Genomic DNA, 27,977 nt, shown 5'->3' on the forward strand with positions numbered 1-27,977 from the left:
AGCACTGACTCTATAATTGAACCAAGAAACTGACCCACAACCTACACTTTTTTTTTTACAGCGAGTCCAAGTTTTTGTTACAATATTTATTCTTCCTGGTAAGCACACATTACTATAAAAAGTAGATTATATTGGTACTGGACACATTAATGGATATTCAAGTTGAAAGTTGAGTACTTTTAACTAAATCCTGCTAGTTCAGGTTATCCACAGTTGTATTCAAGTCCATTCACAAAAACAAATACCTGAGCTGCATATCAACGTAACAGTTCCCAGAATAAAAAAAAAAATACTGTCAGAGATAAAATTATATGGCTTCATATTAAAGAGCACACAGTCCATCTCACAAGTTGAGGTTTCATGGGTTTTCATCATCTTATGAGATTTGTGTTTAGTTCTCTTGTAACATGACAGCTCTAAGCATTAAAGTCAATAAAGACATTACAGAAGACGATATTGATATTTCAGCTGGAATGATGAGCAGTTCCTCCACAGGGCCCAATCCTGTTCCTATCGTAGTCAAATGACAGGCACAAACTTTCCCAGGATATAAAGCCCCAAGCCCATCAGCTCCCTATTAATATTCCTATATTTACTTTATCATAAGTATTAAAAAAGTTACTTTAGCTTGAACATAGCTACACTTTCCACAGGTGAATAGTATTTAAGAAAAGTCTTTTTACCTCTGTTGGTTTGTAGCAATCTACAAGAGTTTCCTAGAAGCAAAACATGAAAGTGTCAGTTCCAATAACAGAACAACAGTGAACATAAACAATTCTACAGTATGAAACCTGGCAAGGGAGTGGGGAAAGAAAGGATCAAGAACCAGGAATCACTGCATGAAAATGCTACTGAAAATTGAGCATTGTAGCAAGTCACCTTTGCTCCCTAGGTGGATCAGAATAATTTGCAACAGGAGATAAACGATGGCTCCTTCCTCCCACTTGGAAGTTATAGAAATTCTTATCTACAAGAAAAACTGAGGAGAGGAAAATCCAGTAACATTTCTCCCAGCAATACACATTTGAAAGGTAGCTTTCTGTGAGGGCACCACAGTCTTTGTAATGCAGAAATACAGATGCTAACTAGGTTGGGCATTCCTAGCAGGGCAGCTGCAGCAGCTAGTTTAAGCAGAAGCAGCAAAGCTATTTATGAATACTGAGTAGACAGCTTGGGGCCATGCGCCATGCTAGGGCAGTGGGTACTGAGAAAGGGGTGCCCATAGATGCATCACATCTGACTGCAGTGCCTAAGCACCAAATTAGTCACCTCCCAGAAGTGAGCTGAGGTACAAACCACTGCTCTGGGATAGGTTTCTTTAACGCATATGAAAAGATTATAAACAGAGACCCTCACAGTGGTTTTATATCTTGATTTAGATGTATGTATCTCTTAAGACAATGATGTTTCTTTTCTTCTCCCCCTCATTCTTCCATTCATTAACTTTTACCTCAAGCAGGATTCAGAGAATTAGAGAGCTGGTTTCAATTGTATGATTTCAGTAGACAACTTCTGATTTTCCCTATTAATTCCTGTTGCTGATCATCTTATCCTTTCCTCAAGCTTCTAAACAAGTTACTCCAAGTAACTCAATGGGTTCCAATTTCTAGCTAGTATAGGCAGAGAAACAAAGTTTCCAGTATCCTAAAGACAAGGGAGGATTTCTGATCTGTATATGGACACATGCATATTTCTGCTGCCACAGTGAATCACAAACTATCTGATAATCATAACAGACTCTCAGCCACATATTTTTTCTATGTGGCTGTTTTGGGGTTTTTTTTATGTCTTCTGTTATTTTATATACATGTGAAAATAAGAATGAGTAGAAAAAAAATCAGGGCTTTGTAATCTGTCTCTGTGCATCTCCCTATATTACTAGATTCTTCGAACTTTTATTTACTCCTGTTATCACCTACCTTCCAGAAATTTGTTATCCTAAAGGATTTTGATTACCTTTGTACAGTCCAATAGATTATGCTAAACTTAGACCTAGGAACTTCTCAGTTCTAATTCTATGCTTACAGTGGATTCAATCAAACAAAATACAGACCCAGATGCATTAACTCAGCTATGTTCCAATTTAAAATTAGAAAATAATATTACCTGTAATTTGAGAGCTCTCTCTTCTTCATTGGCTGCATCAAGGAGGTCATCAATGTCAATTTCTACATCTGGCATCTCTTCTTCCTGAGAAGCAAAAATTCCCTCTTAGTCCATAGAGATATTCTTTAACTAACCTCAAAAGCAGCCTAGTAATAGTTCAGTAACCCCATCTGCCTGGAGTCAGACAAGAAGGAAATCAGTAAGGGATGGTGGCTTGATTCCTTGCTCCCAGGCCAGCAGAAGGCCAAGCCCCAGCCACGCAAGAGATGACAGCTTTTAAGCAACCCTTCCCCTCACAGCCAGGAGCTGTGCTGCTGGGCGTGGGTTAGTAACACAAGTCATGCTATTCTCACAGTACTGGGCAAGAGGATGAAGAGGTCAGGGACATCAAAATAGATAAAAGCTGCAGCAAGCCATGAAATTGCTTTGAAAACGTTCTTGACTGGACTGCTTATTTTGTTACACTATGGAAGATATCCCTTGCTCAAAGTTGGCTTACAAGGATGACATACATGCCCCTTCAGAAGAGCTCAGATTTCTAGTGCCTACAGTGAAGCATAAAGTCTAAGGTATAGAGTATTTTAGGGACTTTTTTTTTTTTTAAAACCTCCTCTACCCATACACTTCTCCCTTTGCATCACCAGCACATCAGACATGCTGTTCCCCAAGTCAGAGCAACAGTCCACACATTCTGAAGAACCCCTGAGCTCTAGAATCCCAACAAGAATTCATCGTTCACAGATATCACTGTTTATTGCATTTACAGTTATGCAAAAAAAACCCCAAAAATATTCTGTTGGGGTCATTTTTTGCTTTTTCTCATCATAAAAGGCGCTTCAAAAATGGTAGAGCAGCACCTGACTGCACACACAAAACACTCTGGTCTCAGCCTCTCCCCACACCAAGTCTCACTCTGACAGTGGCCTCAGTGCCACAGACACATGGCTCCTCTGTTGCCCCTGCTCCAACAAAGGCACTGCGTGGGCACTGAGAGTCTGCCCTCTCCCACAAGTACTGTCATTGATCACCTCACTGGTGCTGCATCACCTTGGCATCTCCCAAATGAAAGCAGGGACCTGAAAGCCTCTGAAGGGGAGGGTGGATTTGGGAGTCAGGAGGAAGCAACAAGACCACTATCCCCAGCAGCTAACCTGTACCCCCCACTGACACTGTTCAAGATCCTTTAAAGAAGTATTTTGACAAAAATGTGGTAGGTTCCAGCAATTTGCAAAAAAGTTTCAACAATTGTGAAATAATTTAGCAGCTCCAATAGCAACCACCACAGGTAACACCAGAATTACTTTTCTACTAGACAAGAGAGTCCAAATATTAGCAAGGAAGATAACAAATTAGCTCAAGTTAATCTAACGAAAGTTAAATACTAAAGTATCAGACACCTATATCAGAAGCTCCAGCTAAAATGCCAGCTGATCAACATTTATTTCTGTGTGAGGAGGAAGTACAGAATTAGAATGATTAATTTCCCCATTCCCCACCTCTGAAGGAAAGCATGCAGGAACACGATAGCGCAGCAGTGCAGGCTGTTAGACCCGATGAATAAGAATATACATCCTTTGTCCAATTAGCAGGCTCACTCTCTCAGCCTGCATTTTAGTCAGAAAGGAAGTGTGGGCATTTTCTGAGATGAATCATAAAAATACTAGTAGCTAATACAATCTGGCAATAAGGGAGTTTCTAACAATGCTACAGACTTAGCAATTTAAACAACCAGGGGAAAAGGAGAGAAAATAAGTCTTCCACAGACTATAAAGATATTCAGTAAAGGCCATCAGAATTGGAAAGGATAAAGATTAATCCATAACAGTGGTACACTTACCTAGTAGCTTAGTATCCTAACTCTACACTAATTTGCATATCACACTAAGAACCGCAAATTCCCCAAATAGACAGAAAATCTCCTGAACATTCTATCTAAGCAGCTCATTGTAAATACTGTTAAGATAGGGTGCCTGGAGTTATCATTAATACCGTAAACTTATCAATATATGCACCCATGGACCTGCATAAACGCCAATTGTGCATCTGCATGCTCAGAAGTGCTGTTTGGCACACTGAATATTTTGTCAGATACATATTTTGAATTCTTGCCTGTCAGAGGGGCATTCTGGCAAACTGAAATGACATGGAAAGGTGACAGTGAGGGAGAATTCCCTAGAAGGTATATAATGCTTTTTTGTGATCACACTTCATTGAAGCAGAGTGCTTGCTATAGGTTAGTTTTACTCTGATTGGTACGAGCCATGTAGGAGAAATCCTTGCTTCTATCCCTCCTCACTCTTTATCTTCACATTAACTTTCTCCTACATCTTCAAGGTTCACATCGCCATCAGTCCAGAGGGCAACTGTACCAGTAATTCACTGAAGCTTTGGTATAAGGGTTAACACAGCTCCTCTACATCAACAAAAGCCGTAACAAAAAATGAATTAGGAATACTTCAGGAATAAGAGACTATAGTTGTGTCTGACATACTGGTATTCAATTAAGTTACACGTGATCTTTTACAGAAAAAGTATCTTCTTCACTTCACAGCAGATTTGAACACCACAAGTAGAGAGGTGAAGCACAAAAAGGTAACTCTTGCTCTTATTTTTAGCTGAGTGAACATAATCAAAGCATTTTTCCCCTATCTGAACTACTATGCCTGCATGATCAAGAGTTTTATGTTAAGCATGAAAACCACATGCTTAGGTCAGGAGCCTGACCACTCCACAACAGCTGTAATGACAGAGAGAAGGAAGAAACAGTCACATCTTCTGCTTGCCTGATTTTATCGGTGAGGTAAGTGTGGCCGATCCTACAATTAGGTAGCTAGATCCAGATTAGGCTGGGGCAAGCCTGAAAGGGGCTGTGCATAGCTGAAGGGTGGTATTTCAAGGGTCTTGTTAGCATCACGAGGCTGTGCAAGAAAACCAAAGCACTGCCATCTTCTGCTCCAGTGAGAGAGAGACAAGGTGTTGCAAATGGCAGATGATAGGGGGGGGAAAAAAGAAACCACAAGAAGCATGCTGACAGGCAACAGCCTCCAGAAAAGCTAATATAGAAGAGGTGTGGGGGTTGCAGGTGCAAGCACCCATCAATTGAAACAGAGGGAGGGGAGGATGGACACTCATTAAAAGCATCCTCTCCAGTCTGCATTAACAATATAGGCAGGACATAAGGCAATTTCTGCTCAGGTATTCAAAAAATATCACCACAGTTAACTCTTATTTAATGCAACCTAAATTCAACCATGCATTGAAGACAGCCCCATGGTTATTTAGGTTGCATTAATTCTTTGCAGACTACTGGCAAAAGACCTCGGAGCACAGACATGCATTCAGTAGTACAACCTCTCCAACTGTTTGCTGTTTAGCCTCGGGCAGAGGTGATCACTGCCCCAACAGGGAAGGAACAGAAACAGGTGAGCACCCCTTAGTGAGGCCAGGAAAAGGTCTGACAGCCTCTGAAGTCATCTCCCACAGCAGTTTAAGTCAAAGAGCCAGATTTTGCAGGGGCAGCTGAAAGACATTTGCACACTCTAGTCTGCTGACCCTGACAACTGCACCTCCAGCACAGCAAGAGCAGGTCTGACATTGTGACATGTACTTACTAATTAAACATTTATCTGAGGCTTTAAAATTTAAGGGCAATAGTTGCCCTATAGATAAACTTCCCCCTTATAAATCCAACTCTCAAACTAATCTGCTATTCCTCATCCTCACTGCCCATTCAGTGTGCATCATCTCATTGGCAGAGCTGGGAAATAATGAAATAGGTTTGTTTGGGTTTTACTTTAGATTTTAAGTTTGAGAGAGAAAGAAATCAAGTGCAGCAGAAGTTAAAGACATCATTTGTATAGTGAGTTTGGAAGCAACCTGGAAGGACAGCAAGAGAAAGAAGAAGGAAAAGGAGGGAAATACCACCATACAGTTCAGTATGAAAGTTTCAGACCATATAAATGAGGGATTTCTCTCAAAGTCCTGGAAGATGGCCAGTGTAAGTGACCTAAACCAAACTAGAAAATAGGACCAGTTCTTCTAGAAGTACCCATTTAATATATGAAAAGATTTTTTTTTTTTTTAAGAGCCATCTGCTGGACATCTAATACAGTTAGCTCTGAACAAGATATGGATGGCACTGCCCCAATGTGAGACAATGGTTTAAGTCTCAGGATGATAAGAGTGCCATAAATTATCAGGACTAGAAGTCATTGGCTGCATATGTAACCTGGTGACATTATGAATGGATTGCACTTAGTACAGGTAAAAGAATACTACCAAATAGTCATTTGTATGAAACAGGAAAAACTCATGTGTTCCTCATTTCAAAGCATTCAGTTAATTTGGGGGACTTATGGGTCAGGGCAGAAGCAGATAAACTATTATTTTACTCTAATTTTTAAGTGATCAAAATTATGAATCCATAATCAAAAGAAAGCTCTTTTTGATTTAAAGGTAATCCTAGTTAAGTGGGGAGTCAAAATACAACCACTAAAATAAAGCTGTTTGCAACACAAAAAGGCTGCTTGCATCTATTGACTGGTATGAGGAACAGAAGATTAGGGAAGGACATCAAAGACAGCAAGAAGAGACTCAGAAGTACCAGGGCTAGGAACACTTGCAGTAGGAACAAGAATCCTCAGTGGTACAACCCAATTACTAAATGACCACAAGTTTTCTCCAATCTTAAAGTATTAAGAGTAGTAATGACATAGCAGCCATGATGATGTGATGTTACACATGCAAAAAAAGAAATTATATCTCATTTCTCTTTGTTCGGGTGAAGTGGTTCATGCAACGGTGAATATTAATTTGGACAGCTGATAATCACAGAATCGTTAGGGTTGGAAGGGACCTCAAAGATCATCTAGTTCCAACCCCCCTGCTGCGGGCAGGGACACCCTCCACTAGACCACGTTGCCCAAAGCCCCATCCAACCTGGCCTTGAACACTGCCAGGGATGGGGCCTCCACAACCTCTCTGGGCAACCTGTTCCAGTGCCTCACCACCCTCACAGTGAAGAATTTCTTCCTAACATCTAATCTGAATTGACCCTCCTTCAGCTTAAGGCCTTTACCCCTTGTCCTGTCACTACACATACTCTGACTCATAAACAGTCCCTCACCATCTTTCCTGTAGGCTCCCTTCAGAAACTGGTAAGCCACAATTAGATCTCCCCAGAGCTGCCTTTTCTCCAGGCTGAACAAGCCCAACTCTCTCAGCCTGTCCTCACAGGAGAGGTGCCCCAGCCCTCTGATCAGCTTCGTGGCCCTCCTCTGGACTCGCTCCAACAGCTCCATGTCTCTCCTGTACTGGAGTCCCCAGAGCTGGATGCAATACTCCAGGTGGGGTCTCCAAGAGTGGAGTAGAGGGGCAGGATCACCTCCCTCGACCTGCTGGTCACCCCTCTCTTGATGCAGCCCAGGACATGGTTGGCTTTTTGGGCTGCAAGCGCACACTGCCGGCTCATGTTCGCATGGGCCCACCTCTCCAGCCTGTCAAGGTCCCTCTGGATGGCATCCCTTCCCTCCAGCGTGTCAATCACACCACACAGCTTGGTGTCGTCAGCAAACTTGCTGAGAGTGCACTCAATCCCACTGTCCATGTCACCAACAAAGATGTTGAACAGTGCCAGTCCCAGTACCGACCCCTGAGGAACACCACTCGTCACCGTTCTCCACTTGGACATTGAGCCATTGATCACACCTCTTTGAGTGCGACCATCCAGCCAATTCCTTATCCACCAAGTGGTCCATCCATCGAATCCATGTCTCTCCAATTTAGAGACAAGGATGTCACGTGGGACAGTGTCAAATGCCTTGCACAAGTCCAGGCAGATGACGTCAGCTGCCCTTCCCTTATCCACCAACGCTGTAACCCCATCATAGAAGACCACCAAGATTGTCAGGCACTATTTGCCCCTAGTGAAGCCATGTTGGCTGTCACCAATCACCTCCTTGTTTTCCATGTGCCTGAGCATAGTCTCCAGGAGGGTCTGCTCCATAATCATCTTGCCAGACACGGAGGTGAGACTGACCAGCCTGTAGTTCCCTGGGTATTCCTTTTTTTCCCTTTTTAAAAATGGGGGTTATGTTTCCCCTTTTCCAGTCAGCAGGAACTTCACTGGACTGCCAGGACTTCTCAAATATGATGGCGAGTGGCCTGGCCACTTCATCCGCCAGTTCCCTCAAGACCCGTGGATGCAACTCATCAGGTCCCATGGACTTGTGCACCTTCAGGTTCCTTAGATATTCTCGAACCTGATCTTCTCCTACAGTGGGCGGTTCTGCATTCTCCCAGTCCCTGCCTTTGCCTTCTGTGACCTGGGCAGAGTGGCTCAGGGATTTGCCAGTGAAGACTGAGGCAAAGTCGTTGAGTATCTCAGCCTTCTCCATATCCTGGGTAACCAGGTCACCTGTTTCATTCTGGAGGGGACCCACATTTTCCCTTGTCCTCCTCTTATCACTGACATACCTATAGAAGTTTTCCTTGTTGTCCTTGACTTCCCTGGCCAGACTAATTTCTATCAGGGCTCTGGCTTTCCTAACCTGATCCCTGGCTGCTCGGACAGTTTCTCTGTATTCTTCCCAGGCTACCTGTCCTTGCTTCCACCCTCTTTAGGCTTCCTTTTTTTTGTTTGACTTTGCCCAGGAATTCCTTGTTCATCCACGGGGGCCTCTTGGTGGATTTGCTTGACTTCTTCTTTGTTGGGATGCATCGCTCCTGAGCTTGGAGGAGGTGACCCTTGAATATTAGCCAGCTGTCTTGGGCCCCTCTACCTTCCAGGGCTTTGTCCCATGGTATTCTACCAAGCAGATCCCTGAAGAGACCAAAGTCTGCTCTGCTGAAGTCCAGGGTAGTGAGCTTGCTGTGTGCCCTCCTCGCTACCCTGAGGATCCTGAATTCCACCATTTTGTGGTCACTGCAGCCAAGGCTACCCTTGAGCTTCACATCCCCTACCAGGCCCTCCTTATTGCTGAGAATAAGGTCCAGCATGGCACCTCTCCTCATGGGCTCCTCTATCACTTGGAGGAGAAAGATGTCATTGACACATTCCAGGAACTTCCTGGACTGCTTACACTCAGCTGCGTTGTCCCTCCAAATCAGTGAACACATTAAAGATGCTGCTCCCAGTATGATACAATCCTTATCACGCAGTTACATACTATTTTCTCCTCCATCAGACACTTATTTCATTAGCAACCAGTTGAATGTGAAACCTCAAAGGAAAGAGTGCAAGACCCCACACCCCTGAGCACATGCCATCCAGGCTTGGCTCCAACCAAGAATTAGAAAACTCTTGTTGTACCCAGGCTATTCTAACCAGAGCAGCAGCCCCTTCTACCAGCACCAAGTCTACCTTTCTTCATCACTCTTGTTCAGTGCAGAGAAATTAAAGGCAAAGTTACCAGATTTGTCCACTCAAAATAAGTCAGTGATCCTACTGTTTCTGAATAATCATAATTTATCTGTGGCTTTGTCCCTATTTACAGAAACCTTCTCCTGTGCTGAGCCTGTCTTCCAGCCTGACCTCATGTGGATCAAGTTAAATACCCAGAAAGGGAGGGACATGAAGTGTCCACCTGTCAGAATGGTTTACACAAGTTGTCCAGTATCTCATGGTAACACCAAGTGCAACTATACCTACATAACATGATATGAATAGCTAGATAAAAGTCAGGGACATAGCGATTCATCTACATCATCTAGATCTGGTCCACCCTGACCACTGGAGCTAGCAAGGGACTGGGCCCATAGCCTTGCAGACACACCACTAGAGGGAGATAACACTTTACGAACACAGCAAGGGCCCCTGAAGTTAAGAGCATGGAAAAGGCTCCTGAGACCTAGATTCAGTCAGTTCTCAGGTCTGGAGAACAGTATAACTTTTGTCCTCAAGTACCCATTTCCCTCTGCTCCTGTTCTTAAAAATGTAGTTCTCTGCTTGGTTCCTGCCAAATCCTACCTTCTCCACTCCTATTTTTTTGGGTATTGCTTCTACCTCCTTCCTATGTAGCCTTATTCCTCAGTTGACAGCCAGAGGAAGGACTACTGCAAGCAGAGAAAGGAGTGACTCTCGGCTCCCAGGCACTGTGACCAGGGCTCCCTGCCAAGACGAACTGAAAGAGCCCAGCCCCTACTAGATCCCTCTAGAGGAAGCTTGTTCACACAAGACAATCTTTGAGCTTATTGCCAAACTTTAACACATGACAAGCACAAGTAAAAGAGGGGAGATGCTTGATTAAACTGAGAACACTTTCATAAACTGGCCACAGACGTCTCCGACACAAAGCAAGTCTGCTCCCTCCTAAATTTCCAGTGTCAGACATATTAGTTTCAACTAAGCTGTTGAAAGTTCTCGTAAAATGTGGAAAAACATTTTCCTCCTGATTTTAGTCTCAACATCAGAAATAACAACTCTTACCTAAAAGTCTTTCCAAGATATTCCAGCTGAGGCAGGCACCTACTGCAAATCTCTTCAGCTTAGATTATTTCAGTTTGGACAAATTAACAACTGGAAAACAGGCTTTTAAAATGTTCAAGTCAAGAGCAGTGCCAAGAGCAAGGCCTATGGGGCTCTGCATGGAGGAATACACGCCCTGCTGTGAAGCAGAGAGGGAAGCTTACCTAGGAATCATCAGTGGCTGGCAATAAAGAAGATTTAACGAAGCTGTGGGGAAAGGATATTAAGCTAGATGAGAAAGATGGACAGACACACAATGACAGTGTCTGCACAGGCAGGTACAGATGAACCTTAGCTTGCTCAGCCAGTGTGCACAAACTGCATGGTCCAGAAACTATAGATGCATTAGTGCAGCTTTCAGACCAAGAGAATAAACCCTCTTGGCAGAGCATTTATACTCAGGTGCCATAGTTTATTAACACAGCAATCAGATTTCCAGACCAAAGCTTATTCACATCCACCTGGCTCAGAGAAGAAAGAGCTAGCTAAAGCCTGTCTGCATCTGCCAATTCACCCTACATTGGTTAGTAGATAAATGGGCAAATAGCCTGAAGCCTCTATTAGGAAGAGCACACCTTACTCCAAGGAAATCCCAAAGAGGAGACCTGTTGGAGATTCATGTCTGAACCGAGGGAACAGGGAGCACTCTCAGGCTCCCAGGTCTAAAGCGTACCCTAACAGCATCCCAGATCACGTCAGTACGCAACTTAGGTGTGTGTTGTCCCCAACCAGACACACACTATGACAAAAAGCACAAGATTACAAGTTAAAAGGGATAACACCATGCTCCTTGGACAATTGGAAGACCAATGCCCATCCCACCATCTAGCCAGCCTTCACTGAAGCAGTGTAGTTAGGAATTTTTCCTTCTCCTTCATGCCCTTATCCCAACATGAGCAAACACGTGCTTTTAACATGTGCACTTCAAAACTGAGACAGCTTTGCAGAAATAACCTTATTTAAATGAAGTCAGTAAAGTCTGGATGGACAACACTGACTGGATTGAGGATATGACAGTGACTAGATCCCTTTACATTTCCCAGGCTAGTAGTTTCTGTATAAGACATACCCTCAATATATCACTATGTCCATACACATCACTAAGCAGCTGATCAACAAGTGACTTGTGAAAACATGAGTCCTGTGAGCTGAAACTTCAAAGAGCAGGGTGCTCGCTCTTGACCACCAATAAGCAACAGAAAAAAAAAAAAGACTGAAGCTCCTTCTTTAGCTTTAGATCAACAGCTCATTCATTATTCCTGGTGAAGAACTACATAGCCTTCATAGTATTATCAACTGCAACTATCTGAAAAAAGCATAGGGCTACAAAACCGTACTGTCACAAGGTGACAGTAACCTGTTGGTCTAACACACTAATCTGAGCAAACAAGAGTATGATCTCCAATTGACAGCAATATGGAGTCAAAGGGAAAATAAGCCTAGGGGTGAGAAGGACTTATTCACATTTCATATAAGCCATTTGCAAGCGTTTTGGTGAAAAATACAGGGGTTTTTTGTATAGGCTTGGTAAGACGTCCTAAAGTTAACTAGTTAAAAAAACCCACTAGCCCATGGTGCATCTGAAGCAAGTGATTTCCTTGGCCAAAGATTAAAAACTAAACAGAGAGGGATCCTGTGAGAATGTCTCCTCAATGGCTGGGACTCTTCTAAGTTTTGAATATTCAGGATCACTTATTTCTTTCTGAATGCTATGAAAGGGGGTGACATTAGCCAAGAGAGACACAGAAAAAAAGACACACAGCTAAAGTATAAGGGCAGCCTCTAAGTAGCTTGGCCTCCTCCATACCCACCACCATCCCATTATCATTTCCTGTTATATAGGTAGCAGACCAGTTTGAGCAATATGACCCTTACAGGCAAGGGAGGGACCCAAAGGTTGGATTTAACCAGCCTCCACAATGACAAGTTTAGAGATCTTTAAAGTGTAAAGGGATGCAATCAAACAGGGACACACTCCCGCTGTGAGTTACATTATTGACAACATATAACTTGTCAACCAGTCCTCTTCCAAGCTGCCTGGAAAGCATAAATTGAGGTCACAGGTTTGGGGGTTTGGTTTTGGGTGGTGGGAAGAAGGGATTCAGGACAGAATTCTATCAAGCAGGACGATCCCTGTATAAGGATATCACCCTGGGTAGACACTAATCCTGTATGTTAGTGTTACTTATCAATAACCAAGAACAGCTCAAACTTTCTTACTTAGAAATTATTAAAAAAATAGTGTAAAAATTTAAAATAACTTCTGGGAATAAGTTTAAGGGTATCTTAACGCCCATGTATGTGCCAGGAGTTAGCTACAGCTGTAGCTTCAGAATTCAAATGGAAATGAAAAATATACTAACAGAGCAATGACTACACAGCACGCCAAAACACTTAAAATTCTAGTTGTGAACCTCATTACTGCAATTAACAACAACTGATATTTTCAATAAGCAGGGGAGGAGCACCCACTCAAGCCAAGTTCTTCCATCTCATTACCCAAGTTGGCTCTTTCTCTTCCCTCAGTCACTGTAGACCATTGTTTGTTTCAAGCTGGCACTGCCACAGATCAGCCTCTCCTCTTGGCTCTCAAGTGACTGCAGAGCAGATGAAGTGGACAGATGCTATTCCAGTTACAAGTTCCATTCAAAAAGTCAGCCTTTCTAAAGCAGTAAAACACAGCCCAAATTTTTATTATAAAATAGCACGCATATACACCAAATAAGCAACAGCACAATCCCAGCACTTTGGTGATACAAAAAGTAACTCTGTTGTGCCCTTACTTCAGTTGGGGTGGCTCTGTCAGCATGGAGGGATCAGGGTTATAGGCAGAGATAAGAATATCATCCCTCAATGCAATTCTTGTGAAAGCTCCCTTTATGGGCAAGCCTTTGTGAAAGAGGATAGGGAAAGGACCTCCACATCCAGAGCAAGGGTCTCCACTCAGCTTCCCTGAGTATCTTTACCCACCCCCAGAATACAAGCCTGCCCACATTGACACTTAACAGAGAGGCAGCTGCTGTCTTTGCAGATGGCATTGCCATTTTGCCTTTCCTTCAATTAGAAGGCTGGAGGGCAGAAAGACAATGGCAACACACCATTATTTCCTCTGGACAAACTCTTTAGAGCTACAGGCTGCCCAAATGCTAAATTTAAAGTCAGCTACTTAAGTCCTACATTGGAACATGGTTAGCATGTATAACATTTTACCCTGTGTATGAGGTAGGGGAAAGGTAAGATGGCCAACTGTGTCAAAAGTCAGCTGGAAGAGCAGAAAGGTAAGGTTAAAACACAGTGACACAGGTACTAGTACTGCCAAACCATTCATATGTGAATTTACTCAGGGAAAGGGAGGCAGGGCCAATTCCAGAGGACAACTCAATATACAGAGGCTATGCAACTAAAGGTTTTTGGAATTGGAACAATAGAAAAGTCTAGACTGCTCTCCTGCTACTGTGTTCTGATGCACTGTTGACCAATGCTGCACATCACATCTAAACTACCTTAGTGCCACACAGTTATGCCAACACAAGGCTTGGAATAAAATGTGGTACCACTTAGCATACAATAAAAGAGCAAGTAGCTGAATAAGCTGTTGACATATTTACTTGAAGCTAGCACTTTAGAACAGTAGTAGCTTGTAACAGGCAAAACATCAAAATTTCCATGAACTATTTCACTGTAGATCCTGGCCTACCTGCACCCAAAAGTGATGGCAACAGGATTTTCAAATGGAGGTCAAGGGCTCTCTTTAATCAGTAAAGGCTAATCAGCCATTGAAATTCACTGTATACTTCTGCATCAATGTGATCACTACTATCAGAGATGCCTCCGTGTTTATATAGATCATAGAACAACGCCATGGTGACCTCAGTCAACTGCTCTAACACTGGCTCTGCAGAAGAAACCTTAGTCCTCTCTTTCCACAGTTCTCTGTTCTGCTTGCTAGCAGGGTCACAAAGCTGCTATTGAAAGAATAATGTGTTAGGAGAGCTAAACTGGAGTTTTACTGCACTTCAAACTCTGTCAATTCAGCTAGGGCTGGGCTTGCCTAGCAGACACACTACCTACTGTTGGTCACCACCACACCCATCAAGTTTTCTTGGCTGCAAGGAAGACTTTCCATGCTCTTTCAGAAGGCCATATCTTTTTACTTAGACACCCTTAGAGCCAGCATCGGCTGACAGCCATGTTTCTCTGGCTACATTCTCTCATCAGCAAGGAGGTAACTCTGTACCTATGGATGCAGCCTGCAACTCCATAAACAGCACTAGAGGCTTGTGCAGGCACCTCAGCCAATAACTAACAGATCCTTTTACTTTTTTTCTCCCCATCTCTGTTCGAGATTTTTTTCTCCTTTCAGCCTTTTTTTTTTTTAATTATATGAAAGCTAAGGAAGTAATTTCCAAAGAATCAATACGAGCAACTTTTCTTATAATTAGCTGCTAAATGGGCTTTTGCAAAAGTTAAAAAAATTACATATACACTACTTAGGGTCTTGGGGGTTTTTTGTTTTGGTTTTTTTTATTAATTTCTTGGTATCCTGTGTATTAACAAGCTTTCAAAAGAGCTTATTATATAGGTGACTGAAAATACCTACCCTGGGCACTGGACTTGCTATTTTTAGTTTGGCATTTATCTGTTAACTTGAATGGGTAACTGAAACACTAGTCAGGGGTCACAAACTTGCAGTGCTGACTCTGGTCTGTCCATACACAGTAGTTCTTGTATGAGCAGCTGTTTAGGAAGCACTTGCTCAGATCTCCTGCCACAAAGTATCCAACAGTAAGAAACCAAAATAGGCTCTGACTTGGAACAGAACAGCTTCTAGGAATCCCATGCTGGCCAAAAAACCACAGTTTGGCAAGCCTTGCTTGGTTTGTGTCCCCATCATTCATTTAAATACTTCCATTGGTTCATTTGGGAAATGGAAGTGGAGTCAGATATAGGTTATTTACTCTTATTTTTCCATCTGGGTATTTGATAACATCAGAAAAATTGTGACAGCCCTTAAAAATCAGATGGTTTTAACTATGACACTGATGCAGCTGCCCAGTACAACAGAAACACGGCCACTTCTCTTGAATAGGCAGAATACCTCTTTTTGCTTTTCTCTCCTGGCTGAGAAATCCTTGCCTAGTCTACAGAGAAAAGTCATGATGATAATGCAGCCACAGCTGCTAAATTAGAAATAGGCATCTTCCCCAATATTTCTCTCCAAAATAGCACAAGCCAGTAAGAAATACACAAGAAAATCTCCCTTTCTCTGCTACCTGACAGTTTTAGAAGTGTCTCATCTGAAAAGTTTGTGTCAATGGAAGATAGAGCAAACGAGTAAGTGCTGGAAGGTAAAAGCTGAACATTAAGTTCAGACTATATTCTCTGCCATTGGTGTGGGTGTATTAATTCCTTTCAAAATGAGGATTTTTCAATGGAAACATTCAGCGCTCTTTCTTGCATTGAAGCATTGTCTTCCCAGCTGGTTTGTTAACTAGAATTTCTGTCTTGCAGTATCACCCCTCCTTCAGACTTGCAAAAGCACTGTTTCACTACCTGATATGCGTTCACAGGTCCTGTATGTCATCTCATTCCATTTTAGTTAACATCTAATTGCCAGTAAGTTTTAGCCCACTCTTTTTTCCAAAATTCTTTTATTATATCCAAATGTAGCACATTTGAAAGGAATTTAGGCTTTAGGCTTCATTTTAGGATACATCCATTTAAAAGATCTTATAAGCGTAGCAAAAATGTCTTCCCATTCATTTAGTTTCAAGTATACATATTCACTCTTTCAAGTCTTTGAGAAAGAGGTTGTAAGGAGGCACTGTATTTCCACATTAAGAGCACATCCTTGTAAACAGAGCATTGAATGCAAAAGAAGAGTTCATTGCAAAGAAGTCCAAAGCGCCCCTACAAGAAAAGCTTCCAGCAAACTGTTCTGAGTCCCCAACTCCTTCCACATTCTTCCGCCCATTTCGCTATGAAGCCCCCTACATCCCTGTGGGCACGTTTACGTATCCCAGGGGAAGCGAACCTAAGTGCCTTCTAAGGTAGCCTGCAGTATCAGGATCTCTCATTTCAGCTCCCAGGATCCTTAAACAGTAGTACACTTTTTCAACTGAATTCTCACTTTGCTGTGGTCAGCCTAAAATTTGTTCTCCTTCTCCTGCTTGAACTTCAAGATTGACATCTGCTTAAGGAAGATAAAATATAGGTTAAAATATTTTCCTCCATTTTTCAGAGACACAAACATGCAAAGTTGGGACTTGTCAGCAATCTCTAATCATCTGCATTGTTGGAAGGAAATGGTCACAGGCTAAAGAAAAATGTGTGTTTCTTAGTGGCATTCCAGAAGAATTAAGCACTATGGATGACATGGATTTTTTTTTTTTTTTTTTAAGAAGAATAAAAGCTTTGTGGGTCCAGAACCAGAGAGTCATTTAAGGCATACTGGAGGAGAAAAGTATAACATGAAGCAAGATATTTGTTGTTTTGGCTTGGTATAAAAATAAAAAAGGAAGTAATTCTGAAGCATCTAATTTACTCACAGCTTTACTTTTTAAATGCTAAAGAGCACGCCATCTTCCAGGACATGCTATCTTGCCAGCAGCAAACACGTGGCAGTCCTTTTCACATCGTATAATGAAAACTTGTGGTAGACTACATGATCATGATAGTGTTAGGAAGTCTAAAACAGAATGGGGATAAAGCACTGAGGTGTCCCTCTGCTCCTTAGATACACAAACAGGCAATATTTTCCAGCATGACCATAAAAATTCCAGATGCTCAAGCAACAGCTGCTAGCCCTCACAAATCACTGTAGCTGAAAGATGATGCAGGCAAACACAGCAAGTCCAGGACTGTTGAGGGCCCTTAAATGGAATGAACTTACAGACTGGCAATATCAAGAACAGAAAAACTGCAATTGGGCTGAACTGAAGGGAAAGAACCCCAACAGGCCACTGAAGGATGAACACTAACTTTTTCCCACCTTAACAGCACAGCTCCCATGTACATCATGCTACAGAAAACAGTTGCTTAAACATGTTTCCTATGACTGAACTATAGCTCTGGGAAAGGACTATTTTTGAAAAGCTACATCAAGCCTAGCCCTTCATTACTGGGTTGGAGCCCTGGCAGAAGGGCTATAGCTCTTTTTGAGTTAACAAAGGAGTGATAGACTACTCTTAAATATGTTAATTAACACAGTAGGCAAACAAAAAGGTAGGGAGGGGAAAAAGGTTTTAAAGGGACTGTAATTTTCTGAAGTATCCCTTAAATGCTGGAAGGAGCCACCTTCAATCACCAGGGATACCAAAGCTTCCCAGAAAGGAGAGAACTCGCATGCATACTCAAGATCCCATTTCTTAAATAGTTTCCTAGTTCTGTAGGACAGCATACACCAGGACTACCTGGGATCCAAAGCACTTTGGTGTAAATCAGGGATCCTCTGCAAGTCCTGGAAGTCCAGAACACAATCAGAGCAATGCTTCTGGTTCACATTGAGTTTCCAGAGGCCAAAACAAGGAGGTGTTAGCAGGGGCTTTGTCTGTAGCCAGCTAGACACAGCTTTTCAGACAGAACCCAAATGAGTACAACAGTCTTTCAGTTTTCTTCTGAAGTTATTTACCTACTATGCAAAGCACTTCCAGCAGCTCAGGTATATTAGAAATACAGCCAAACAGTAGCTTCATTCAGTTTGATGTTATACTGAATTGCAATACTATTTCATGTTACACCATCCAGCAGCATACTATATATGCAGCATACATATATATATACACACACACTAGCCCTTCAGAACCATGTTTATAGACCACAAATATGCACCTACATACACGTGTATGAACAGTTACCTGTTGTTAGAGAAAGTCACCAGAAGAAAAAGAATCCATACACAGATTTCTGCAATGAAAGTAGAGGTAGCAAGGCCTTGAAGAAGCACAGCTTGCCTTAGCACAGCAGAGCATATTAACAAGCCATCTGTTCATTATAACAAGCTCAACTGGATTCAGCTTCTAGCTGCAGAGATGCTACCTACAGCATGTCCCTTGATCAAGCAGACAGTTGTTGGATATTGCCAAAGTCTTGCCAACTCCCTTTCATATAACATGTTCTCTGAATCTGCCACCAGCACAGTCTGGATTAAAAAAAACTGCTTTCCCAGGAGGCTATGCCTTTGAGCAGAATTAGTCACACTAACAAGCAGCCCAGAGTCAGGTTCCTCCAGCTAGATATATGCAGACATAACCAATGCTATTTGCTTAAAGCTCTCAACTTCTGCTCTCACCTTAGAGAAAGACACATTGTATTTCCAGGAACACAAACACTGAAGAACATTAAATCTGTTCTCAGAATAGATACTGTATCTTGAAAAAGAGAGAACAACAACATTTCTCTCTGGTCCTTTGCAAGCAAGCGAACTACCCTTCTCTTCCTGCCCCCCCCCCGCTATGTTTCTCCCTTCAAACAGAGAAATTATCAAACAGCTGTTGCTTTTGCCAGCTTTGCAAGAGGCAAAGAGCAGCAGTCAGAAGTGGCAGCAGGGGAACAAGACTGTAATATACTCCAGGTCCATCTGTTGAGAATGGGTAACAGAAGACAGAGGGCAAGGAGACAAATGGGGACTCCAACACAGTCGAATGGCTTTCTCACCACTTATCTCATGTTCTTTGGCTCAATAGCCAGTCACTCTAGCAAAGGAAAGGACAACACTCTTAAAGTTAAATGTACAACATCAATTTAGTATCCTGATAGTGTTCACAAGCAAGTCATTTAATTAATACACTGTGCAGCCAGTATTTTGGCTTAGTTGTTACTCTGCCATGTGGCAAACTAGACAAAGCAGATGGTCAATAAGCTCTGTTAAACTGTCAGGGCCAGCGATTATGAAGAGACACAAAACAGCTCTCTTGCTAGTTCCAAAATTTTTAAGCTAAGTCTCAGCAACCTCAGTTCAGTTCCCCCTCCTCGAAAAGCTGGATTCAAAAGAATCAAGATTAAACTAATAATTTTCCCAAGGCTCCAAACATGAATTTTAGGGCACACCAGGTCCCATCCTAAAAGATGCTCCAGTTCATTACAAGGCACAAAACTGAGAATAGCCAGTATTATCTACACAACACTAAGAAACCCCTGACTTGTAAAATCAGTTATTTTGCATCTTAAAAGAAGTGCTACACCTACTTAGTATTTAAGTCAGGAGAGCTAGGATTGAAGTCGAATATTAACTCCTTGGCCTTTGAATTCCAAATAGGGAAGCCAGCACAGCATAAGATTTATTAACTGATTCATCCTTTTAAGTAAGACAAGTTTCAAAATACTTTCTGCTCTTCACCAAAAAAGTTGTTGTCACACTTAAACACTGAAACAATCTCAGACACTTTACCTCACATGTACCTCCAGATAATACTTTGATCCTCACAACAAAGACAGACACTCTGAACAAATAACCAGAGTTGAAGTCTGGTTCAGCAGTATGAGCTTTGCCAGGTTAGAGGAGAAGGCTTCTGGCAGGGCACACAGCTACACCTTGGTTTGTTCTGCTAAAATTCACCTCTGCCCATCTCAGTAGCCTTTCTGCCTCCTCACCAAGAGATATTCACGGAGGGGCCTTGTTCTGAGGTGTATCCAGAGACAAGTGTTCACATTGACAAAAACATGTCTCTGCCTCCCCTACCACCTCCCACAACAGCAGGCTTTCCTTCAAGGCCCTCAGGTGGTACAGTTTAACTTCTCTGTTTTGCCCAAGGAAAAGCACACCATGCTGTTTTAGAGCAGAGCAGTGTTATGACAGCCCTAATCCCAGCTGCAGCAAACTCAGCCAGTAAAACATGACATACATGCAGCCCTGGGGCACCACAGAGCTCTTCTGAAATGAAGCGTCAGATAAGGAGACTGGTATTTTTCTAGTGCCCAAGCAAGGTATGTTGCAGTTTACCTGAAGATGGGAAGTTTTGCACTCACAATTAAGAGTCTCCTGGTGTAGAGGCTCAGCTGCTAAGAAAAACTAATTTTTATTAGTCTCTAGTACAACAGACAAACATCTTAAACAGAGCCAACCAAATAATGAAAGTGGTTGCTTAGCATAAGGTAAAAGTGAAGTTTTATCATATTTTAAGGCAAACTTTGACCACTTGAAGGCTCATGCATCTACATCCATAGGCTTCAGTCCCACCTACGTAGGCTATCATATTGACTACAATGTTTTGCTCCCAGGGCCATAAGGAACCCAGGTAATGCTACATGTACTGCTCCCTGGCCACATAATGGCTAAGTACAAGATAAGCCTTCTGCTTTAGCACTACATCTTGCTAAAGTAGCTGAAGTTTGCTTAGAATTTAAAAATTTTGAGTCCAGTTGTCCATAAGCCCTCATGAGGGGATGTTAGAAGCTTAAACTTGTCTTTCAGGCCCTAGAACACATGGAATAGGGTCTTAAAAATACTATAGTTAGAAGTTGGTTTGATGATGCCATTTCTTACTGCATTTTAACATTTATATTTACAGTAATTGAAAGGCTCCCTTATCAGACAAACTGCAAACTTTACTAGAGTGTCTTGAGAGGTTGTCCAATGAGCTGATGCCCCCATCCCTGCAAGCTCATGAAAGGCAAGTTCTTGAAGTGTCCTTCTAGAAAGCCACTTCTGCATTCACAAGCAAAATATCAGTTAAAACTTCTGCCACCCAGAACTTTTCCAGGGTCCAAAATGGCCCCCACCTTTAGCATGCTACTTTGAGGCCAGCCACCTCAGATGAGACCTTTAGACTACCAACAGCTTTTGGATGGATCCTATACCAGCTCACTTGGGTGCATTACAGTCACGATCATCAGACCCCCAGCACCATATTTTTTCAGGCTGTACTATCTCTCCTTTGTGTTTGCAACTATGTAGCTATCACAGTAGGGCTCTAATCTTAGTTGCTTGGTCTAGCAAAAGCTTCTGCAACAGCTGCCAAAGTAATTTTTAATTGTAAGTTTGCTGGCATCATTCAGAAGCTGCTGGCAAGAGACCTTAAGGAGTCAAGAGACAGATCAACATTGTCTAAGTTCTCATGATTTGTGTCATACAGGCTCAAAATTTCTATGTCTGAACTCAGCCAATACAATATATTTGCAACAAGGAGCCAGACCAGCTTCAACAAGCATCATGTGAGGCTGTAACAGCATGGGTTTCCTCCTTCTGGATAACATTGGCTTGTTTCTAGCCTCTGGCAGACTTTCAAGGAACCATTCAAAGAATTTACTTGGATTCACACTTTAGCTACACATTCCTGTGAGTTTCACTTTCCTTTCACTACCTTCCATCTTGGAAGCACTTGGAGGTTAGCTTTCTCCTTCCTTCATCTTCCCTGCTTTCAAACACATATTGATTGCACAACAACCAGAACTCACACACATGAAGCCACTTAGTATGTAAACAGTCACACCTAACTCAAGAGCAGGCATTTCCCAAATGAGATCTTTATCTGTTCAAAATCATTTGTGTTGGGTAACATTTTAAATCAAAGCTCAAAAAAAGACTTTTCTTTACCAAGACCCAGGACTCACAAGTTGGGATTTCTCTCACTTGTCTTTATGTCTTCCATCTATCTACAGTAAACAACAGGAGGCTACAAAGGTAGCATCAAGCAGTTATAGCATAGAGGTCTGTCTCATGCCAGATGAATCTTACTAATGATCTCTCTCATACCTGCATGGAAGACCTGTATCCTCCTGTTATGGGAGTAGCTGAAGTTCACTGCTATTTTTGATCCTGAAGGCAACGTACAGCATTATCCTAGTCCAGGAGAGCTGGAGCCAATGCCCTTCTTCAGATCTTGATAGTTAACCAATATACCTTGGTAAAGGCTGAGTCAGAACATGAGACTAAGGACAGACTGTCTTAAAGTCTGGCTGATTGTGTTACTCATACGGCCTCGCCAAGAGACATGGTACAAGTCACAATTAATGTAATTTAGTTTTTCCATCTGTTACACTGTATTTTAACTTTACTACCAGATCAAAAGAAACACATCAAAAGTTCTGAAGATGGGCACTACCAGCTGGCTACTTTGATCACCCAACAAATGTTAATTTCAGTGCCAAAAAATAAAACAAACTCTAGCCTGCCTCAAGTTAAACATTTAACTTGGGCAGATTTTAATTAATTCACTCAATAGAGTGCAGTAGTCTTTTCCGTAGAAAATTATCTTCTACTTCCAGATACCAAGAAGAGGAAGTAATACAATTCGAGCATCCTTTCTGCTCCAGTTCTTAAACAGAATTCAACTTTTTCTTATTAGCACACCTTAGTCAGAGAGCTGACTATTTTGCATTCTTCTCACATTACTCCACCTTTGAAATCAAAGATAGGATTGGAAATGCAGGAGAAGAAAACTTCAAGCAGTTAAGTGTTACAACTTAAAATAAAATGGTATATGTACAGGACAGCAGTGTTCTCACTGACACACTGTACTTGGCATACACATTCAAATCCAGAGTCTTTGGGTGGCAGTGAAGTATCTATAAGAAATATAACATCATTATCCCATAGGACATAGATAATGAACTAACTCCAAGGAATCCAAAATAAAGTCCTTCAGTGGAGCTCTTTCTCAGATGATCCAGGCCTGCAACACACTTGCATACAAATCAAATACTTGCAGCAGCCCATTTCCATTCTAGGGACAAAGTCATAGCCATAAGTAATCACACACTTTCTGCCAACAGAAGCCCCACTGAGTCTGACCTCATAGCCACAGTACAGAACCGATGCCATCAAAAGGAATCCAGAAACTCCTGCGCATCTTTAAAGTACCAGTTGTGTGCTAGTCTATGTTTAATACAGTTCAAAGGAACTTTGAATTTAAAGTATGATACTGTGTTAGTTGATCAAGTTATTTTTTTAACTGGCTACTTTTCTTACAAACATCCACAGTCTAAGATATAGATGTGGCCCTTGTAGAGATCAGCCTGGACACAGATATATTCATGAGGAAAACTCCTGTAATCTTTGCTCTTCCAGACTCTCACCATCCTGTTTCTATTTCCACCTAGAGATTTTCCCAAATGGGAGATATTCCAAGGACACCAGAGACAATCAAGTCTTCAGACATGAAGCTGCAGGAACACGCATGCAGAAGCAGGTGGAAGGAAGGGAATAAGATCAAAGTCAGGCACTCCCTTTCTCTCCCTGGGAAAAAAGATAAGAGGAATCTCCATGCTGCTCCCATCTCATATTTCTGTTGTTTCCCACTTAAAAAGATTTCAGTCATCAAAATAGCACAAACTACATCTAATGCATCCCAAAACAGTTGACTTCCATAACACTTCTTGTAGATGGAACGAGTATGTTCACCTAGCTCCCAGAGTAATGTATAGAACTACTAGGGTTGGGGGTGGCGGTGTGGTATTTTGAGGTGCAGTGTTTTGTTCTTTTGTTTGTTAGTTTACACTGTAGCACACTAAAGAGCAATGACTCCCTTTGCCAATGAAATAGCACATCAACAAAGTAAACTCAGGGTATGACTAGTAGCTTGAAAATAAGTTTCACATCAAAGTCTGAATTATTACTAACAGGTAATTTTCTTTAAGACAACATCCATTTTAAAGTGAACATTGTCTTCAATAAACTAAAAAAATGAAAACATGGCACTATGATCTGCTATGAGTAGCAGATTTATATCTGGTCTGTCAGAGACCAACACAGGAGCTACTCAAAAGAGGGCAACTACATTTGTGGTTGGATTCCTTATGCCTGTTCTTACACAGAGCAGAAACAATGACATGGGTTAGGGAGCACCGAAGCTAAAGAAGCATGAGTTTACTGTGATTCATGTCTTGATTCTCAGGTGCCCAAATAAAGCTCTTCCCTTATTAAGAATATATAGGAAGTTGTAACAGCTTACCTGTGTGGATTCACTACCATCTAATAAAGGACGAAGATCTTCCCCTTCAGTGGAGATACTCAGGGGTCTAAGTTTTGTGGCAATAGGCAGCCAAATTCTACAGTTATCATGCTATGTTATCATCATCTGCTCTGGCCAGTTTCAAGCAGTGTTATAAAAGCTAGCACAGCAGAAGACACACTTGGATTTTTCTGCCAAGCACTTTTAGCTTGCCATTTTAGCGTCCAGCCTGGTTTTGGCTGAAGTAGAGTTAATTTTCTTTCTAAGAGCTGGTACAGTGCTTGATACTGGAAGCAAATATACTCAGTACCTTTAAAATACAACCAACCCTGTTCTAGTGGCAGTCCAAACTGATGTTGGCCAGAGAGGTAGATTTCAGGATTTGTATTTGAACAGGTTCAGCAAGCTGTTCAGAGCTTGAAAAAAGTGTTTATGCCCATAAAAATAAAGAGCTGAGCAGGAGCAGGTAAGTACCACGTAGCACCAGCTCAAAAGACTTTATGCAGTGGAAAAGGACCCTCTTAAAATTGGTAGTGGTAAATCAGTTCTCAGGTAGCCCCCCAAACCTCTTTCCCAAATTAAGTCTGAGCTTCAGAGGACTCCTCATGCAGCATCACAATTGCATGCAATTCTTCTTTGTCCAACCTATATTACCAGATTTGTTTGAAACTCTCAAGTTCTCTCTTTTTAGGCATTCTAAAACATGTTAGCATATCACATTAGCCACAAGCTGCAAGGGATGCACATTGCTTTAATATTTTCTCTTATCAACAAACAAGGAAACAAAACAAGGAAAGAGTCAGCATAATCAAAGTGACAGGTGGATTTTGAAAATCACTTCAGGCTACAGCTAATAATAGAATACCCAGTTTCAAATTAAAAGTTTGGATGAGTAGTCCGACACCCTCAAACCCTAAAGAAACACTAGTGCCTTCTCCAGAGCTGGTCAGGGAGAGTAAGCAAGCTAAAATACAGGAGCACCATGAGAATGTTCTTATGCGGTAATTGGCCTGATTCCAACCTCCTGGATAGACTTTTTTCCCTCCAACTAAGGGGAGCTGGGCTACACACCTTTGCAACCTCCAAAGGCAAGCTCTGCTCCAGAGCAAACTGAAGTCAAAGCATTCTCAACCTGGCTCAGAAAGGCACTAGCTGGCACAGGGCCATGCCAGTCAGTACAAGGTAGCATCATCAGCTCCTTCCCACCAGCCTTCATTTGGTGCTAGTCATCTTAATCATTCAAATGGACAGTGACAGTAGAGTTTAAAGTTCACCTTATCACCTTCAGGATGCCTCCAGAACAAGCACATATTCCTCCAGGAACAGCAGCAACCACACTTTCCACTCCTGCACATCCCTGTATACTGAACTTCACGGTCAGAGCAACAGCTTAAGAAATGTCTGACTCCCTCCTGTGACAGAGAGCTTGGGCCATGGAAGAGGTCTCTATCTGCTGGCTCGGAGACCAACATAAAGGATTGGGGGAGGGAGAACTGTTTTCTGAAAATAAAGAAAAAAACATTGAAATGTTTCTAAAGTAGCTACATCTGGACACTGTTTGAGGACCCCACTTTCTCATTATTGCCCAAAGCTACCAAATAGCTACTTTTAATCCTCTCAAAATTGTTCCAAACCCAGATGCTTTTGAAGAAAGAAGATGGAGCAACCCCCTCAAACATATCTTCACAGCTTGTAGAAGGAATATCTAAAAGATACTGTACCCATATTCCTTCCACAGGCAAACAGCTTAGATAAAACAAAGGGTCCAGTTCTGCACACATGGTGCCAAGCACAGGAGTCAAGACCCTAATAAATCCTACATTCATAGTAAGCAGTGCCACCTTCCATAACAAGAGTTCACAAGATAAATCTACTAAATGTGGAATGGGTGCAGCAGCTATTGCCTGGTCATTTCAGCATAGCAGAATACAGGCATGCTGGGAGCAATTAATGACCAGCAAAGAATCTAACCCAAGCTTTTTAACTGGCCTATGGAAGAGAGTTAGAAAAAGGTGGCAGAATCCATTGCCACTCACTGAAATTGAGCATATCTAGTATTCCTTTGCTTAAAATCCCCATTACCTGCAAGCAGGAGATGAGCTATGCCAGGAATACTCTTATGTGTATTCCACTTTAAGAGTGCTGAAGGTCCTTCATATAACGCCTTTGGCATCTACCATTAAATAAAGACAAGCCAAGTCACAAGACACTTTGTAACACAAAAATATTCAAAACCAAAATACACAAACTTGCAACACCATTTTCCAATCCAAAAGGATTAAACAATTAGGTACTTAATTAGAAAAATTAGGACATCAGTTTCACCTTGTTTCTACGCAGACCAGAACTCATTTCCTGCTGTGGATTCAGATGTAGCTCTAGATGACTACTTATGCAAAGATAGTAGAGACAGTAGGTTAATTTTTAAGTTCCTACATGTTGTTGTTCTCAGAGAAAAAGTAGACATGAAGAACTACTTTTTATAATTTGAAGAGAAGCCAAGATGTATGCACTCAAATAGGGAATATTGATGTGAAATCCTTAATTACTTCAGACAGAGCCAAAGGAGAAATAACAGCTGGTTGAGCTTCCAATCTACAAGGAAGATTCCAAATATACAGAGAAACAAGTGAGGGTAAATTAAAGTTGCAGTTAAAAATTACTCATCCCTTGGTAAACATGGCTTGGTGGCTTATGTTATATACAAGTTCAACCTGGTAATCTGGCTCAGGTGATAAGAGTTGTTTTGAGCACTGAGCCAAAAGTTTTACATCAAAGCATCTTCACATTGCCCTAGCAGCCAAGGCAGTGGTATCTGTCTTGTTTGACTTTTTTTGTTCATAAGAAACTACTCTAGCCTTCATTTAACACTTTGTTTCATAGCAAGTCAGCTTTGGCCTTTACTCATGCATTGCTCCTAATGAGCTCCTACTCACACAAGTAGTCCACCATGCACTCAGTGCTCCACTCCCAGCTGCCCTGGCTTATTTGGAGCTACAGGCAAAAACCCCACTGCTGCTTACTCTGTGGGCTGGTACTCTTCCACCTTTTGATGATTATAGCCCTTTGATTACAGCCCTAAAGCTATTTCAGTCATTTGATGCTTTCCCACAATATCTTCCTCCCTCCCCCCTCAAATCATGCCCCAAGGACAGACAAGTTCCCACAATTCACTGGGAAATAAAAAGCAGCTCAGTTTACTGCAGGAAAAAAATAAAACTACAGGAATAAGACACCAGCAGTCCTAGCAACAGGCATATAGGACTGAAGTACCTAGATACAGTGATCCATGTTGCTTACAAGTGCACTGGGCCTGAGAGCCCAGGTTAGTCCACCTGCCCTGCATCTGGCTGTGTTTTACATGCAAGGCTATCTTGCACACATTAGAAACATGCCAACTGAACACCAAACTCATCCATATACTACAAGACTACTACCCAGGGCTTGCAGAAGTTTACAATTCACAAGGAAGTGTGTTCTCAAGGAGTGAAGAGCTCCACATTTAGGAAACAGGAATT

General features: G+C 42.0%; 1 protein-coding gene across 1 annotated transcript in view; it reads right to left on the reverse strand.

The window, feature by feature from the left end:
- The window catches only part of PPP1R14C (protein phosphatase 1 regulatory inhibitor subunit 14C), a 56,924-nt gene that overhangs the window by 11,607 nt on the left and 17,340 nt on the right, over positions 1 to 27,977 (reverse strand). The window contains exons 2-3 of the mRNA XM_054819732.1: positions 2,107 to 2,190; positions 684 to 716 (exon numbers count right to left, since the gene is read on the reverse strand). Coding sequence (XP_054675707.1) covers positions 684 to 716; positions 2,107 to 2,190 — 117 coding nt within the window. The remainder of the gene's footprint in view (positions 1 to 683; positions 717 to 2,106; positions 2,191 to 27,977) is intronic.

Source organism: Grus americana, chromosome 3, assembly GCF_028858705.1.
Source record: "Grus americana isolate bGruAme1 chromosome 3, bGruAme1.mat, whole genome shotgun sequence".
Taxonomy (NCBI): Eukaryota; Metazoa; Chordata; class Aves; order Gruiformes; family Gruidae; genus Grus; species Grus americana.